At 42.7% G+C, this 17,732-nt stretch overlaps 1 protein-coding gene across 5 annotated transcripts in view; it reads left to right on the top strand.

The window, feature by feature from the left end:
• The first annotated feature begins 378 nt into the window (after nt 1–378).
• The window catches only part of DPH6 (diphthamine biosynthesis 6), a 228,915-nt gene continuing 211,561 nt past the window's right edge, over nt 379–17,732 (top strand). For 3 of the 5 annotated variants that reach the window (XM_079954618.1, XM_079954619.1, XM_079954620.1), the window contains exons 1-3: nt 379–562; nt 4,134–4,228; nt 5,897–6,090. In XM_079954618.1, the coding sequence (XP_079810744.1) occupies nt 540–562; nt 4,134–4,228; nt 5,897–6,090 (312 nt within the window). In that variant the 5' untranslated portion in view covers nt 379–539. The remainder of the gene's footprint in view (nt 563–4,133; nt 4,229–5,896; nt 6,091–17,732) is intronic. The other 2 variants (XM_079954617.1, XM_079954616.1) reach the window with 1 other exon arrangement.

The raw sequence follows: 17,732 nt of genomic DNA, 5'->3' as shown, positions 1-17,732 counted from the left end.
GGGTCTGAAACCTGGCATGCAAATCCCAGAGCGGAGCGTGCCACAGTCTAAGCGCTGCTGTGCGAGAACCGGCAAAAGCGCTTCTAACTCACGCAGCAGCTAGGCAGCAGTCGCACACGTGCGCTCAGCCTTGCCCTCACTACAAACCGCCTCAGTGCCAGCTCATAGCTGTCCGGCGCTGTGCCTGAAATTTAGCCACCCCACTACCCGTCCGCTCATATGACGGCAGGGCTGGCTCTTGCAGTTTGTCGCCTGCGGACCGACTTCATGCTGCCCAAAGGACGGAGGGAATGCCTCATCACGGCTGCGAAAGGTGATTGTTTTGTTCAGGCATCTCGGGGGACAGACCCAGGCGGGAGGGACTTCCCGGGGAAGGAAGGAAGCATCAGACAGCAGCAGCAGCAGCAGCAGCCCGAGAGCAACGTGGGTTGGAAGAGGCAGTGTGTGTGTTGGTGTGTTTGCGCCTAGTTGGTGGCTTGCGCTCTTAACCCCGGGCGCTCTTCGCATGCACTTAAATCCAGCCCAGGGTGTTGTGCAACATGAAAGTAGTGGCTTTAATCAGGTAAAAAAAGAACAGTGTGTGTGTGTAAGGGCTGCCCCCACAATGGACTAGTATTTCCACTGCAAGGTTTCTACATAAGGGAGCAGTGCTGGAGCCCCATATAGCGCGGGGCTGGCTGGCGGAGTGAAGTGAGGGGGCAAGCAAAGATAAGCCTCCTCGGATCAGTTTTCCCTCCCGCCACCACCTTTCTGTTTGTAATCAGCAATTTCCTTTCTACCCCCTCTCAGTCCCTCTGACCTCACGTTTCCTGCTTTGCTTTGCTCTCTCCGGAGTCGACTGGCTGATTTAAAACCGTGCAGCATTTGCGGGTCATATCTGCAGCATATACTGCTTGGGGCTTTGTTTTTGTTTTTGCTTCCCCTTTCAGCCCTGTGCATAGTGGGGGCAAGGACAACTTTTTCTATGCCTGTGTGGTTTAATATAGAAGGTGCTGAGATTTTCTTATAGCCATTTGTTTGATCTTGCACTTAAGAACAAGAAGAAGAGCATGCAGGATCAGGTCATTTGGCCCCTCCAGTCCAGCTCACAGTGGCCACCCAGATGTCCACCTCACCCCTTGCTTCTCTGTGGGTAGGGTTGGGAAGTCGTGGGCTATGTTTATGCTGTGTCCTACATCATACCTTTCAAGCACACTTGAAACACATTCTTTCCCTCAAAAAATCCTGGGCACTGTAGTTTACCACTCAGAGTTACTGTTCCTAACAACCCTTAAAAAGTTACAGTGTCCAGAATACTTTGAAGGAAATACAGTAATGTGTTCTGAATGTGTTTTAAGGGTATAGTGTGAACACAACGTGGCAACATTTACAAAAGGAAAGAGATGGAGCTGGCCTTGGAAACACTTGTTTTTGCAGGGATTTGTTCTCAAACTTGAAGAAACTGAGCTATTTCTAAATGTATTGGGTGTTTTGTTTTGTGCCTTCCTGAACCTTGAAAACCTCAGGGAATGGGCTTGCTCAGCTCACAAGTTTGTAGTGCTTCGCCCTCCTGCCAAGTTACCACAGACCTGGGGACCACTTATCACAAACACACACACACACATGTACATTTTCTCCCCGACTCATGTCCACCATACTGTCTGTACACCTTAATCACCAGCTTGAGGTAAATGGGCCTGCGGGTGACCGCCATTTCATTCATCTGTTAGTGAAGGTGGCTATCAGCACTTTCCAGAATTTTGCACTTTGGCTGATTAGTGGTTTATCATCAATAAAATGCACAAAAGTTCCTGCTTTAGCTATTGTCTTGCATTCTCATAGGATGCATATATGTCTGCTTCCTTCAGTTTGAGAAGTAAGCTAAAATGTTGGAGGTTTTGCATGCATGCGTAAACACATTCAAAGGCCAAGGGGAGCAGTTGCCCATAGGTAGCTTACTCAGGCATTTGAAGGCCAGGAGTCCATGGAGGGCCTTGTTATATGGTTTGATTTGCTTGAAGGGGTTTCATGCACAACCACCTGCGTTTCATATTAGGTAGTGATTTTCTTCTGCAACTTGACTCCTCCCTCTTGCGGAATTTCTCTGGGGGTACATTGATGCCATGTTTCATACAAATTAACAAACCCTTGAAATGGGACATAAGGACAGATTATCACCTTCGATAAATAGTGGTGATTTAGGGTTTTTGTGGGAAAGTGGGTTTGTGTTCTGTATTTATTGGTAAAGTGGGTTGCTTGTGTGTAGTTGAGAAGGTTTCCAGCAGGAAAATACAGTGGTACCTCGGGTTACATATGCTTCAGGTTACAGACTCTGCTAACCCAGAAATAGTACCCCGGGTTAAGAACTTTGCTTCAGGATGAGAACAGAAATCATGTTCCGATGGCGTGGCGGAAGCGGGAGGCCCCATTAGCTAAAGTGGTGCTTCAGGTTAAGAACGGACCTCCGGAACGAATTAAGTTCTTAACCCAAGGTACCACTGTATTGGGATGTCAAAAATGAACCCTGCTGCTTCCAACCCAAAGCCATCTCTGGCTGTGGGTGGCACAAGCAGATATACAGAGTAGCATGCTGGTAATGCTCTGACCAGGGACTGGGTAGTCGTGGTTAATATGGTTGACTGAAGGAAGCCATCTTAGCAGCAACGTGTAGCCCAGTTCAGGTACCCAGGGAGATGGTAGAACAAAATCTGTGACTTTTTTTTTTAAAAAAAATTACATTGTTTCTACAGTATATGCACTTAGATCAGGGGTAGTCAACCTTTTTATACCTACCGCCCACTAATGCATCTTTCTTGATGGTAAAATTTCCTTACCTCCTACCAGTGCTCGATGGAAGGAGGATTCAGCTTGTGCCATAGAACCCCCTACCGCCCACCTAGAATCCGGAAAGCCCACTAGTGGGCGGTAGGGACCAGGTTGACAACCCCTGACTTAGACAGTAAATCTACAATTCTGTGAACTGCTGCTTGTGTTAATAACCTGCTCTTGAATTCAGTGGGACCAATCCTATACTTACTTGCTTAGGTGTAAATCCATTCACCTCAATGGGACATACTTCTGAATAGACATGTACAGGACTGTGCTTTAAGTATATTTGTGTAGTTTTCTTTTTGGGGGGGTTTGCACTTTAGATGTGCTTACTTTTCTTTAAAGAGCACAGCCCTATTAATGCTGTGAGAAGTAATAGCAAATGCAGCATCTTTTCTTAAAGCCAGGGAAATTACCTGTAAAGAATCAAGCATTTGTGCATCACAAGTACTTTGGTATTTAGTAGCTTTCATTCCATCTAATGTCCTTAGCAGCTAAATTGTCTGATGGCAGTCTTGCACCCACACAACGTTGTTTTGCATTTGAGATTCACCCTATGTGAAGTCACTGAAAACGGGGGTTTAAGTGCTTTTAAAGCTTGTTGCTTTGCTTGCAGTAAATTATCTTATGCTCAAGGTTTGTTTTTAATAACTTCACTCAAGCAGAATGGCACAACGCTGGCTCATTTTTGTATAAAGCTCGTCTGCAAAATCTGAGACATTTTATTCTTCATACCAATCTTACTCTTTTTTATGCACGTTTTTCACACTAGCAATTACAGACCCAATTGGGCATTGAGTCAGAGAAATGTAAAATGCATTATTTGTGCACAGAGGCAAGCTTGTGACCTGGCTGCAGAGTATATATTTTTTTAAAGGATCCATGTAGGTTTAGCCCAGATAATTATAATTATAAGCCCAAGAGTCCCAGTGTTGAAAAAGCACTGGTTGGGATCCAAAGTTCTGTGATGCTCTTCTGTGCAATTGGAACTTTGATCTCACCATTTATTCTGTGTGGTAATCATTGGGCACAGGGAGCCTTGAGTGAAGTTAAAGAATTGAGGCCTCCCCTACATGTGTAGAACACTACCTGGATATCAAGTATGTATTCATCAAGTGATAGGTTGGAGTGGAAACACTTAAAATCCAAATTATATATGTGCTACTTTTAACTTTCTTAAGGATTTCTGAAAAGTGGTCTTTAAAAAAAAACACACACAAAAAAAAACCGGTAAACATTTTCTCACTTGTATATTTTATCATTTTGAAATGACTGTTGAACTCATTACCGAGCTGTTTTTATACAACTGATTCTTTTTATTCCAGTGGTGGGAAAGACAGCTGTTACAATATGATGCATTGTGTTGCTGCTGGACACCAGATTGTTGCCTTAGCCAATCTTAGACCTGCTGAAAACAAAGGTGAGAATTTCACATTCCCTCAAACTCTGCCACCCTACTCACTGTGCTGGAGGATTAGTGTTGAATCTCTACTGGTAGATCTCTGAGTGATTTGCCCTAGATCGGCAATGATTTCTGACTCCCAGATGTTTAATAATAGCAGCAAATAATGATTTTGCTGCTGACCTAAATTATTCTGAGCTTGGCATACCCAGGAGTTGCATTTTTTTGTGGAAGGACTATCAGCTCTGTTCAGTTCTGATACACAACATGAATTTCTGAGCTTGCAGTTCTCTAATTCTAAAGCCTTCTTCAGGCATTCTCCAAAGTTAAAAGGTAAAGGTAAAGGTACCCCTGCCCGTATGGGCCAGTCTTGACAGACTCTGGGGTTGTGCGCCCATCTCACTTAAGAGGCCAGGGACCAGCGCTGTCCGGAGACACTTCCGGGTCACGTGGCCAGCGTGACATCGCTGCTCTGGCGAGCCAGAGTCGCACACGGAAACGCCGTTTACCTTCCCGCTGGTAAGCGGTCCCTATTTATCTACTTGCACCCGGAGGTGCTTTCGAACTGCTAGGTTGGCAGGCGCTGGGACCGAGCAGCGGGAGCGCACCCCACCGCAGGGATTCGAACCGCCGACCTTTCGATCGGCAAGTCCTAGGCGCTGAGGCTTTAACCCACAGCACCACCTGCGTCCCTTCTCCAAAGTTATAATGCACAAAAAAAAGGAGTGGGGATGAGGGGCCTAGCTCTGTCCATTGTTGCCATTCTGGGTTGTCTTCCATGAGTTGGAGGCTGGGAGTATCTCTTGACTTCTTTTAAGACAGGTTTGCTGTAGTCTTATTTTATTCTATTACTGGATAATGGGTTATTTTATGGAGTTGTCATTTGTAGCTTTTTAGGGCTTTGGCTTTTTAAAGAATTGCATGGATTAGACCTAACAACACAAAGTAGAAGCTGATTGCTCTGTGTATGCATATAGATTTGATGTACTTTACTGTACTTTACTATTTATGTCGCAACATTTATCTACCATTTGACGGTAATAAAACATCAAAAGTGATTTATAACATCTCAAAGCTGCTATGTGAGAGATACAGATGATTGTTTACAAAGCCAGTTTTGTTTTGTGTTGTTATTACATGGTTGTTCCTGCCCCTGTGACATTATCATTTTTATTTCCTGTTGGGAGAGTGGTGGAAATATGTAAGTAGCAACCCACAAAACATGAAACTGCTGTTCCCATGGTGACTTGGGGGGGGGAAATCACTTGTTGGAAAGTTGCACAGAGCTGGAGAATAAAGTAACTCCCATCCATATACAAAAGTGGTCAGGTTGATTCATCCATAACTTCATCTGCACGAAACATTTAAAGCATTATTATAATGTTTTAAACAGTCATGGCTCCTCCCCCCCAAGAATTCTGGGAACTATATTTTTTTTAGTGTGATGAGAATTTTAGCTCTATGAGGGAAACAGGGGTCTCCTAACAGCTCTCATCACCCTTTACAAACTACAGTTCCCAGGATTCTTTGGAGCAAGAATTGACTGATTGAAATAGTATAATACTGCTTTAAATGTATAGTGCAGATGGGTTCTATTTGAAACAAAACCGGGGGCAGGCTCTCCTACCTTATTAGTACATATTGTAAATATTAGCTAATACAGCTTTACTTTTGTCTGTCTTCCAGAAGGGACTGATGAGCTGGACAGCTACATGTATCAAACGGTGGGGCACCATGCAATAGAGTTATATGCAGAAGCCATGGGCTTGCCACTTTATCGCCGCACTATTAAGGGCACCAGTGTGGAAACTGGCAAAGTATATACCAGATGTGAAGGTGATGAGGTTGAAGATCTTTATAAACTTCTGAAACTTGTTAAGGTAGGTTGTGTGAGAATTCTTCTTCTTAAAGCTAAAAAAATAAAAATAAATGTTCAATATAGTTAGACTGTAGGCCCGAGGCCTGTAGCCACCATTCCTGTATTCCTCTATATATATATTGCTCTACATGCCGTTTCCTATAGAGAATAAACTTAGATGAAATGGGTCTTAATTTATAGCTTATTCTGCACTTTATTGTTGCTTCCTGACTTCAGGCTAAAGACCCCATTATAGTAGTAAAACTGATTTATGCTAAGAAGTACAAAAGAGAAACATAAGAAGAATTGTATGCTCCTTGTGATTCAATGTCTTCCAGGTTTTACACTGCTGATATATTATGTTTTGTTGCTTCCAATTTCTTAGGTTTCGTATCTTTTGTTTCTGTGCCCAACTGTAGGGAACACGTCTTCTCCGGGAATAAGCCAATGAATTTTAAAGCAAAATCAAAGAGGAAGGAATTTATTATTTATATTGTGTTCCTTACTCGGAGCCTTACATAGTACTTTTTCAATTGCAGTTTTGTTATTGGTGATATTCTGAATTATTAGTGGCATTTTCACCTAGGTTTTTAAGTAGCAAGCGTAAATGGAATATATTGGCCTTGTTTGAATGTTATGATAGCCATAGTCTATCGTTACAGGAGTGAACAACATCTGACCTTGGGCTCATGCACTCCCTACTTCGGTGCCATGAAGAGGAGCTAGGAAGCTGTTGCTTCCATTCTAGACTGTACTAGCTGAAATGAAATGCTAATGCAGGGATGAGGAACACGTAACCCAACTCCTACCATCCCCAACCAGCATGGCCAATGGCAATGGACAATGGGAACTGTAGTCACACAACATCTGGAAAGCCACAGGTTCCCACACCTTTGTTTTAATGACCAAACCGTGGTTAGCCTTAAGTTACAGTGGTACCTCAGGTTACATATGCTTCAGGTTACATACTCTTCAGGTTACAGACTCCGCTAACCCAGAAATAGTGCTTCAGGTTAAGAACTTTGCTTCAGGATGAGAACAGAAATTGTGCTCCGGCGGTGCGGCGGCAGCAGGAGGCCCCATTAGCTAAAGTGGTGCTTCAGGTTAAGAACAGTTTCAGGTTAAGTACGGACCTCCGGAACGAATTAAGTACTTAACCTGAGGTACCACTGTACTCTGGTTGGTTGGGGCAAGTTAGCTTCATGTCAGTCTTTATAAAACTCTGCAAGTTTTTTTTATAAAACTGGCTTTTTTTCAACTAACCAGCAAAGCTCCTAGAAAAATGGGGTTTCCTACTAACCTAATGGAGAGAGCGTGTCTCTGAGCAGATCTCTTGGCATCTTCCACTCTCTGAATGGGGAAGCTATGCTGATATGTGAACCAAAAATAAAATTTTCTGTCTTACAGTTTTGTTTTTAGCTCTACCATGATTTGAATTAAGATAGTTGCACTGTGGTCTGGATAAAAGGGGTTTATTTTAGAAGGTGCTGTTGTGTTATGTTTGTAGTGCTACTTTGTGAGTTTTCTGTGGTGCTGGATCTGAAGGCAGCCCTGTTTAAGGAAGTTTTTAATGACTGATGTTTTCATGTATTTTTAATCTTTTGTTGGAAGCTGCCCAGAGTGGCTGGGGAAACCCAGCCAGATGGGCAAGTAGAAATAAATTATTATTATTATTATTAGTGGTGTAAAGTTCTGCCTCCTGAGACTTTTGAGGCTACAGTCATTAATGCACTGGTGGTGGTACAGCAGAGGATAAATTCCAAGCAGGATGCTGCTTGTTGTTGCTCTGTAAGATAAATTCTACTACTTTGTAGAAAATCTTTTATTGGTCAGAATAATAGCAATCCTTGTGTTTCTAAACTTGGATTTCCTTTGCAGGACAATAGCTTGTTTGAGCTCCACTCAGCTAAGAAAAATCAGTGATGGGTCTCAGCAGAATATTTTTAGTGTGCCCACAGGTTCAAGGAAATACAGTGTATTATAAGGATTTCTGCTTGCACAATGGGACTTTCCTCTCCCTCCTATGCGTGCCCTGTGTCTTCCCTGAATCTTCTCCAGAGGATTGGGGGAATCCCTAGAAGAACAGACTTTCTAAGGGGAAGGGTGGGGAATAGAGGGGGGAAACATTCTGTAGTGCAGGCTGGAATCCTTGCGCTGATGGAATGTTCCCTTAGTCCTAGGTTGGATTCCACAGATCCTAATAATAATAATAATAAATAATAAATTTTATTTATATCCTGCCCTCCCCAGCTGAAGCTGGGCTCAGGGCGGCTAACAACCATCAAAATAATCCAACGATTCTAAAAACATTTCATTTTAAAATCAAATTGATGGCAATTAATAAACAAAATTCTGTGCAGATTGCCAGAGGAGGGGGGTCAGGCTGCGCCCTGACCAAAGGCCTGGTGGAACAGCTCTGTCTTGCAGGCCCTGCGGAAAGATGTCAAGTCCCGCAGGGCCCTAGTCTCTTGTGACAGAGCGTTCCACCAGATTGGAGCCGCGGCCGAAAAGGCCATGGCTCTAGTTGAGGCCAGCCTAACGTCTCTGTGGCCTGGGATCTTCAAGATGTTTTTATTTGCAGACTGTAAGTTTCTCTGTGGGACATACCAGGAGAGGTGGTCCCGTAGGTAGTCGAACTGTAGTCCTAGTCAAACTGTAAAATAATTGGTTCCAATAGGGGCCTGAAAAAGAAATTTGAACTGCTTCTTAGTGTGAAAGGGAAAAGCTTGCAGTGGTTCTGAGGAAGTGGCTTTCAAACTGCTTTTGGTAGCCCTGGACTTTATTAGGGTTCTTCAGTAAGGAGATCAGTAAGAAGACTGCTTGGCCATCAGTACCAGTCTTCCTCTGCAATGTGCATGTGTAGGATAGGGTTGTATGTATCCTTGGGTGAACTTTCAGGTCGCTTGGGAGCAAAGGTGAGGTCTAGTAGGCCTGTACAATGTTCCATCTGAATCAACAGAAGTTTCATGGCAGAAGATCAATGGGGAAAGGGTTCATTGAATAAGCAAGTTTTAAAAATTACTGTCCTTAGAGTAGGACATAAATTTCAAACTCTTCTCCAGGAGGATCAAGTTCTGTGTGACCAGTAACTCAGAAATCTTTGCAGTAATCCAATAGACTAGTGGTTCCCAAACATTTTAACTCCATGGACCACTTGAAAATTGCTGAGGATCGTGGAGGACCACCTAACAAAAATTTCTGCCCATTGTAGCAGTTCTACTGTGCAGTGCTAGATGCAATTTTTAATTGTCTTTTTATTGCTTCTTTCATTTCTTATATTTTGTATTTTATTGTATGGTAGGATCGCAACTTGTGTGCATTTGACACATTCAATCACAGCGCTATGTGCCAGGTGGCCTGGTAGCTGATATCACACAGATTAAAGCCATACAAGGCAGACAGCTTAAAAGCTCTTTCTGTGGCAGACTGGGCTACAGGACAAAATAAAAAAATTCCTTCCAGTAGCACCTTAAAGACCAACTAAGTTAGTTCTAGGTATGAGCTTTCGTGTGCATGCACACTTCTTCAGATACACTGAAACAGAAGTCACCAGACCCTTCTATATAGTGAGAAGGTGGGGAGGGGTATTACTCAGAAGGGTGGTGGGAATGGGTGATAGGCAGATAGCTGTGATGAGCCTGTTGACGACTCTTAACGACTGCAATAGGTCTTACAGGAAAAAGCAAGGGGTGAGAAGGTGAAAAATGGCTTTGTCATGTATAATGAGATAAGAATCCAATGTCTTTGTTCAGACCAGGTCTCTCCATGGTTTTAAGTTTGGTAATGAGTTGCAATTCAGCAGCTTCTCTTTCCAGTCTATTTCTGAAATTCCTTTGTAATAGAACAGCTACTTTGAGATCTTGTATAGAATGTCCTGGGAGATTGAAGTGTTCTCCTACTGGTTTCTATACCCCTCCCCACCTTCTGGTTTCTCCCCACTCCTACTGGTTTCTAATACCCCTCCCCACCTTCTCACTATATAGAAGGGTCTGGTGACTTCTGTTTCAGTGTGTCTGAAGAAGTGTGCATGCACACGAAAGCTCATACCTAGAACTAACTTAGTTGGTCTTTAAGGTGCTACTGGAAGGAATTTTTTTATTTTGTCTTGACTATGGCAGACCAACACGGCTACCTATCTGTAACTGGGCTACAGGAGACTCTCTCATGGTCTCTGGAGGCCTTCATGAGATCTCAGAAGGTAAGATTGATAGTGCAGGAGCAGTTCCAGGGGGTTGTTTTGACTATACAGTCATACCTCGGGTTACAGACGCTTCAGGTTCCACAGTTTCGGATTGCGCACCTCACCGAACCCGGATGTACCGGAACTGGTTACTTCCAGGTTTCGGCGCTTGCACATGTGCAGAAGCGCTAAATCACGCTTTGTGCATGCACAGAAGCGCCGAATCGTGACCCGCTTGTGCACACACACTGCGCTGCAGGTTGTGAACGCTGCGGGTTGCGAATGCTGTGGTTTGCGAACGTGCTTCCTGCACGGATCATGTTCGCAACCCGAGCGTCCACTGTATGTGATTTCGGCAGTACATGCCAGAATGCAATGACAGGAGCGAGCGGTGACAGGTAAAATCACACTGAGCCAAGTTGGAGGAGCAAAAACAGGATCAGCATAGGAATGTCAGGCCTCATAAGCAAAGCAACTCATCTCTGGCAGCTCTTGCCCCAATGAAGCAGTTGCTGAAACTAAAGGTCCCTGCCTCCCCACAGCTGCCCTAGTCCCTGCCTCTCCAGGGTTTTCCCCAAGCAATCTGAGCCTCACCTTCATGAAGATAACTTCCCTTTTCCCCTGCTCATACCTTTCCTGGTTCTGGGAGACCAGGTGGGAGGGGAAATTGTCGCAGCAGGAGGGGGAGACGCCTGTGCCTTTTCACCAGCCAAACTCATTTCTGCCTCTTGGCCTTCCTCCTCTCCTTCAACTTCTGCCTCTGATTCTTCCATCAGCCACAGACTCGCCCCTCCCTAAGCCCCGTTACCTCTCCAGCTTCCAACACCTCCTCTCAGTCTTCTCCCTCTGACCACTCATCATCGTCCCACCACCAATTCCCTGGCTCCGACCTTCTTCCCTTGGGGGTTTCCCAGCTGGTTCCTCCCACCGTTCCTCTGTTTCCAATCATACCATGACACATAGCCCCCCCCCCCCCCCGAGGACACGATCATACTATTTTAGAATTTTAATGCCATAGAATTCAAATTATAATACAATATAAGCTACAATAGAAATACGGTTAAAATTCAGTATGGTTATTTAATGTGATGCATGTGCCATCTCCGATCTTCAACCACAAATCCACAGATACACCATGAAGCACCTGACTGAAGCTCATAGACTTCAGTATGAGAACTCCTGACATCGACTTAACATGACAAGGTCCATCAGTTTATTTTTAAGAGTTAGGACTTGAGTGTCTGCCATAGTGCATCTCCACCTCCTTTTTCTTCTCCCTTGTGGCCAGGAAGAGTCTTCTGCTTAGTCTAACTTTCCACTTAGTGTTGGTGTACAAATCAGGAATCCTGGTTTAAAAACAGATGTTCATTGATAAACCAGTCAGACTCAAACCTTGCATGTTTAACCATTGTTTGATTTGAGCAAGGCTCTCTGCTTTGCCTTCTTCTTTGGTGATCACTCTTAGCCGAGTAAGATTGTCTTCTATGAACAGTGAGTCCGTAAGTGACTGTTGAGGCCAATTCTGGACCCACACGTCCTTCCAAAGTGGGGACATAGGTTTCTGGGCGGGAGTTGATCATGGTGAGGGTTTGCCAAGCGTGCCTTCCTCTTAGCACACTTTTCCCTTTGTCCTGAGTTTGAGCATCTTCAACATCCATGACACCTTTGGTAAAGGCTGTTCTCCAATTGGAGCGCTTGCAGGCCAGTGTTTGCCAGTTGTCTGTATACTACAATTTTTGAGATTTGTCTCTTGAGTCTTTAAACCTCTTTTGTTGACCACTCTCATTACATTTTCCATTACGCTTACCATTTTTAAGTTCAGAATAGAGTAGTTGCTTTGGAAGACAATAATCAGTCATGTGAACAACATGACCAGTCCAATGAAGTTGATGTTGAAGAATCATTGCTTCAACATTGGTGATCTCTGCTTCTTCTAGTACACTGGCATTAGTTCGCCTGTCTTCCCAAGTGATGTGTACAATTTTTTGGAGACATGGTTGATGGAATCTTTCAAGGAGTTGGAGATGGCGTTTATAAGTGGTCCCTGTTTTACACGCGTACAGTAATGTTGATAGTGCAATGGCTTCGTAGACAAGCATTTTGGTTTCCCTGCAAATGTCCCGGTCCTCAAACACTGCACTTCAGTTGGGAGAAAGCTGCACTTGCAGAGTTCAGGCGATGCTGGATTCTGGCATCAATGTGAGCTGTTGTGGAAAGATAACTGCCCAGGTAGGAAAAGTGATTGACACTTTCCAATGTTACACCATTGAGTTGGATTTGTGGCGCTGCACAGGGGTTGTTTTGTGCTTGTTGGTGCAGCACTTTGGTTTTTTGGATGTTGAGCAATAGGCCAGGCTTCTCATAAGCTTCTGCGAAGATTTTTAGGATGGTTTTGAGGTCATCCTCTGAGTGTGCACACACTATGTTGTCATCAGCAAACTGAAGCTCTATGATGGAAGTTGCAGAGAACCTTAGCAAAGGTAAGGTTCTCTGCTTTGTATTTAAAGCTGAGCCAAGTTTCTTCGAAAGAGAAGGTTAAAACAGGAATGGGATGAGGAAGCACACGAGTCTAACACATCTCTTGCCCTCGTGGATGCCTCTGTATGTAGTGCTCAAGCATTAGAGCTGTGCTCAAGCACAGCTAATATTTCATTGCCTGACCAGTTTGGCTCTCATTGGCAAGATTCTGCTCCTGCTAGTGTAAAACTTTTATAACTCTTTTTTTTTGTTTACTCTGCTTGTTTGTGTTGAGGCACCTGTCTCTCTGCAGTGCTAGTGTAGCATCACAATTGTGGAAATACACAGCAACCATAGTTCTTGGTATATTCATTTTAACTTCCTCAATACACAGCACATCTTAGGATCAAGTTGTAAGAAGTGTAAAAGAGAATGTGTTATTGATAGATTTAATTAAATGATTAGTGACAGGACAAAGTTTCTTTTTCATTTTTCTCCAGACAGCATGGACTGAATACTTTGCTATTATCTTGAGAATAACAGTCAGTTATGACATAAATTAATGCTAATGTTATATCTTGACAACTTCTGCTTTGGAAGTTTGTGCAAGATATTTATAACTATGGTTGAAAGAGATGTTATCAAGTTGTCTTGGACTAAATAAGTGAGGTTGTTGGTTTTTTTGCTCTGAACAGATATTAATTTCACTTCAAGAAAATTTCAAGATATAAATATATGGAATCAATTGCATTAATGATAGACATTCCATAACTGTGCTTTTACAGCTGAATTCATTTAAAACAGTTCTAAAATTGTACTTGAAATCTTGCATATGCCAATAAATAATTGGGTAATTTATAGGAAAAAAGAATGTAGGAGTTATTCATGTTAGGTTTTTTATTCACATGGGAAAAGGATGAAGCCCCTGTTCCAGTTCTTGCTGTGGATAACCAGTTGCACGCACTAATTGGCAACAGGGGATGAGGCTATATGCACCCCAGTGTACCCCAAAAGATACCTGTTTGTTAATCTCCCATTTCTGGTTTGGGGCATGGGTATTTTTGTTAGCTGTAATACATTTTTGAGTGTTTATCACAAAAGGGCAAGGTAATATACTGGAATCAAATTAAATCTTTTGAAGACATATACAAGGACACACTGAATGTTGTTTAACCTCCCTGAGATACAATCCCTCTTTAATTTTGGTGATTGTACATATATATTCTGTTTATTTTGTTGAAATAGTAATAATTTTTTAAGAATTATTAAAAGAAAAGAGGGATGTAAAGTTTTTAGAAGTAGCATTATTTTGACATCCCTTTGAAAACAAAATCAATTACTGAAGTAGGGCTCTTTCGGACATCATCATTATGGCTGGCTCAACCATGGCTTAGCTGGCAAGGAACGAAAGTGTACTGGTTCTGGTTAGCTTAAACTATAGCCTCCTGTTATGGAGTTTCTCAGGGTTTGAAACTGTAATTGATACATCGGGCTAATGCTTTTTGCAGTAGCCAAACATCTATAATATAAGAAAAGATGGTTTATTTCCGTGAAATAATGCTTTGATATAATGCAGACTAGTTCTTTTTTGAGTTGTACAGCACTTACTGAACTGTATATAGTAATTGGAGCTAGTGAAGAGAATATGTTTTAATGGCTATGCTTCTGAATAAGACATCTTACAATTTGAATATTTTGTGTGCTGGAAAATAATCTCCCAAAGTACTGCTATTTCTTTAAAATGCCTTCCAGTAAAACTGCCAGGTTAGCATACAGTCCGAATTGGGGCAGTCATTGTAGTGCCCTCCATATGTTGGATTATAGCGCCCATCATCTCTGACCATTTGCCATGCTGGCTGGGGCTGATGGGAGCTGGGAGTCCAGCAACATCCTAAGAGCATCATGTTGGCTGTCTTTGGGGTAAATCAACAGTTACAGTAGAAGCTTTAAAAAAGCAACCAGTAAAAACCAGTAAATCCACCCAAACACCATTGAAACCTGTCATAAAATATGCAGGGGAAATCTTTTAAATGTCTTTGCCCTTTCCTGAAAAGATACAGGCAAGAACATTTGACAGCCAGTAGATTCTCTAGGGAGGGCACCATGATTGAAAAGGTCCACTGACTGCCAATTAGTTTCTAGGCCTAATTCAAAATGCTGGTTTTGACTTATAAAGCCTTAAACAGCCCAAGACCACAATACTACAAGGACTGCCTTGTTCTCATTTTGCATTGTGATATGTGGTATACAAATTTTACACACAAACACACACATATTGGCATCACCATGGTGTGGATAAATGTTGGTCCTGGACATAGTCTAGGGCAGGGATGGCCTTTTGGACGTTGTTGGACCCCAACTCCTATCAGCTTCTGTCTGTGGCAAAAGCTTATGCGAGTTTAAAAAAATATGCATTTTTGTGATTTCTGTGTTTTCAATGTTTTTCTTCCCCTCTTGCAAATATGCATCATTATAATTGCCAGTACTGTATTAATAGGTAAGCAATTTGCTTCTGGGTGCTGCTATGTAAGATAGGCTAATTGTTAGCATTACCAAGATCTCCATTATGATCTGTTGGTATTGCTGGTTCTCTTCAGGCATCCCATACAAGTGATGGAGAATAGAGGGAACAAGTGTGTTAGCTCTATGTCAACTGCCTCTGTTTCCTTTTCCGTCACTTTCCAACCCAGAGTTCTAAAATATGCTGGTTGCCTCCACAAATGCAAAATGCCCCCCCTCCCCGACAAACAGTGTCCTTCCACAAGTTGGAAGGTGGTGGCACCAAGTGTTTATTTCCCCCTACATGGAACACCTGAAGAGTGTTTTTCTTCTTATCTGACCGATGAATAATGACAGGGTCACATACCGGTAATTTTGTTCTGCTTCTTAAATTAAGCAAGAATGGGGACTTCCATTTTGCACCAGCCCGGATAGTGAATCTTTTAAAGCAGTGCCTTCTGTCATTCACCCCAAGGGCTTAAAACAGGTCCAGGCTTTCTAAATAATTATTTAAGTTCAGCTTGTGCTGTGAACTATAGGGTGTCATACATGTGGAACTCCCAAATGCATGACTGGCTGGGGGCGGAGGAGAACGAAGTGTCATATTTATAGACCCTTCTGCCAATATGGTACCCTACAAATATTGCAGGACTGATCACTGGCAATGCTGGATGGGCTTGTGAGAGCTGTAGTCCCAACAACATCTGGATGGCAGCATTTTGGTTATTTTGGTTATTTCAGCTCTAATGAGTCTGTGCGTAGGAGAAACCCCTGCAATTTATTATTTTGTTCCATTCACTGTATGTCTTCTGCAAATACTCTGCACAAATACCCCCTGCCTTTTTGCCTGTTTATACGTTATCTGTCAGAGAAACCAGGACATAACCAACACGTGCATTAGGTATTAAACTTTTAATGTGTTTTCTCAACCTATAAAACCGTTTATACAACTCACGACTTGTCATATAGGTATGGAAAAAATACACCTGGTGTTGCCAATAGAACACTTTCTCCTTTCAGCTGTCATTACTCTAATAGACGTCTACCACGGTAATACTGAATAATGAGTTTTAAATTTTTGAAAGATTTATTTGAATCCCTTTATAGGGTTTTTTTTTTAACTTCTAACTTTTCCCATACTTGCAGCATTCTTTTGAGTTCAGTGAGAGTGCCATGTGTGGAGACAATGCAGGGCTAATACCTTAAAGGGAAAAGAGAATACTCTTTTTGAGGCATTGCTTAGAGGGCCTTAAAGGCTAGTCAGGACTTTGCTAAAACTGCTGGTGTTGCAGAGATGGATGAAAAGCTGGACTTTGGGGTCCATAGGTGTCAGGCTCGTGGGAGGAACATTTGGAAAGCTGAACGTGTCTTTTCCTGCGTTACATTTTACTTGTAATTAGTATCTATCCCTAATAACTTAGATCTTTGGGAGAGTCTATGTTTGTGGTCCCCCATGGTTCAGATGCATGCCTGAACCAATCCTCTGGAATGCCCTTCCTTGCTAAAATTCAGCTGCTTGACAAAGTCTTTCCTATTTCAGTAGGCATTTAAAGCTGGTTTCTCTCTCTCTCTCTCTCTGAGGAATTTAAATTTTTATTACTCTCTACATAGTTAATTTTTTTTATGCACACTGCTTAGAAATTCTGAATAGTAAGAAGTGTACAAATACCTGGAATGAATAAACTGTTTTGATTTTTTTATGAATTCATTGTTAGCCACTTTGGGATGTACTTATAAAAAAGTGGGATGTACTTATTTTTATAAAAACTTTTCAGCCGTTTGAGAATTATTGTCTCCTTTTTTCCCTTCCTGAATATCGGATTATCATATGACTGTTCAAATAAAATGCTTTAAGGGGGAAATATTTGTATTTAAATACTAGGACATCTTCCCAGTTGGTCATGATTTCATCCATATGTTGCAAAGGAATGCACATTTTACAGGAAAATGTGAAACCCGATGAAGGGGGAAAGGGAAAGGTTCTGCATCCTATCCTTGTTGCTGAATTTGATGTTGTTGTTGTTGTTTAGTCCAGTGTTTCCCAACCTTGGGCCTCCAGCTGTTTTTAGACTACAACTCCCATCATCCCTAGCTAGCAAGACCAGTGGTCAGGGATGATGGGAATTGTAGTTCAAAAACAGCTGGAGGCCCAAGGTTGGGAAACACTGGTTTAGTCGTTTAGTCGTGTCCGACTCTTCGTGACCCCATGGACAAGAGCACACCAGGCACTCCTGTCTTCCACTGTCTCCCGCAGTTTGGTCAGACTCATGCTGGTAGCTTCGAGAACACTGTCCAACCATCTCGTCCTCTGTCGTCCCCTTCTCCTTGTGCCCTCAATCTTTCCCAACATCAGGGTCTTCTCCAGGGAGTTTTCTCTTCTCATGAGGTGGCCAAAGTATTGGAGCCTCAGCTTCATGATCTGTCCTTCCAGTGAGCACTCAGGGCTAATTTCCTTAAGAATGGATGCGTTTGATCTTCTTGCAGTCCATGGGACTCTCAAGAGTCTCCTCCAGTGCCATAATTTAAAA

This window comes from Podarcis cretensis, assembly GCF_951804945.1.
Source record: "Podarcis cretensis genome assembly, chromosome: 1".
Classification (NCBI taxonomy): domain Eukaryota; kingdom Metazoa; phylum Chordata; class Lepidosauria; order Squamata; family Lacertidae; genus Podarcis; species Podarcis cretensis.
The sequence above is the reverse complement of the archived record's forward strand: the minus strand, read 5'-3'. Positions and strand labels throughout refer to the sequence as shown.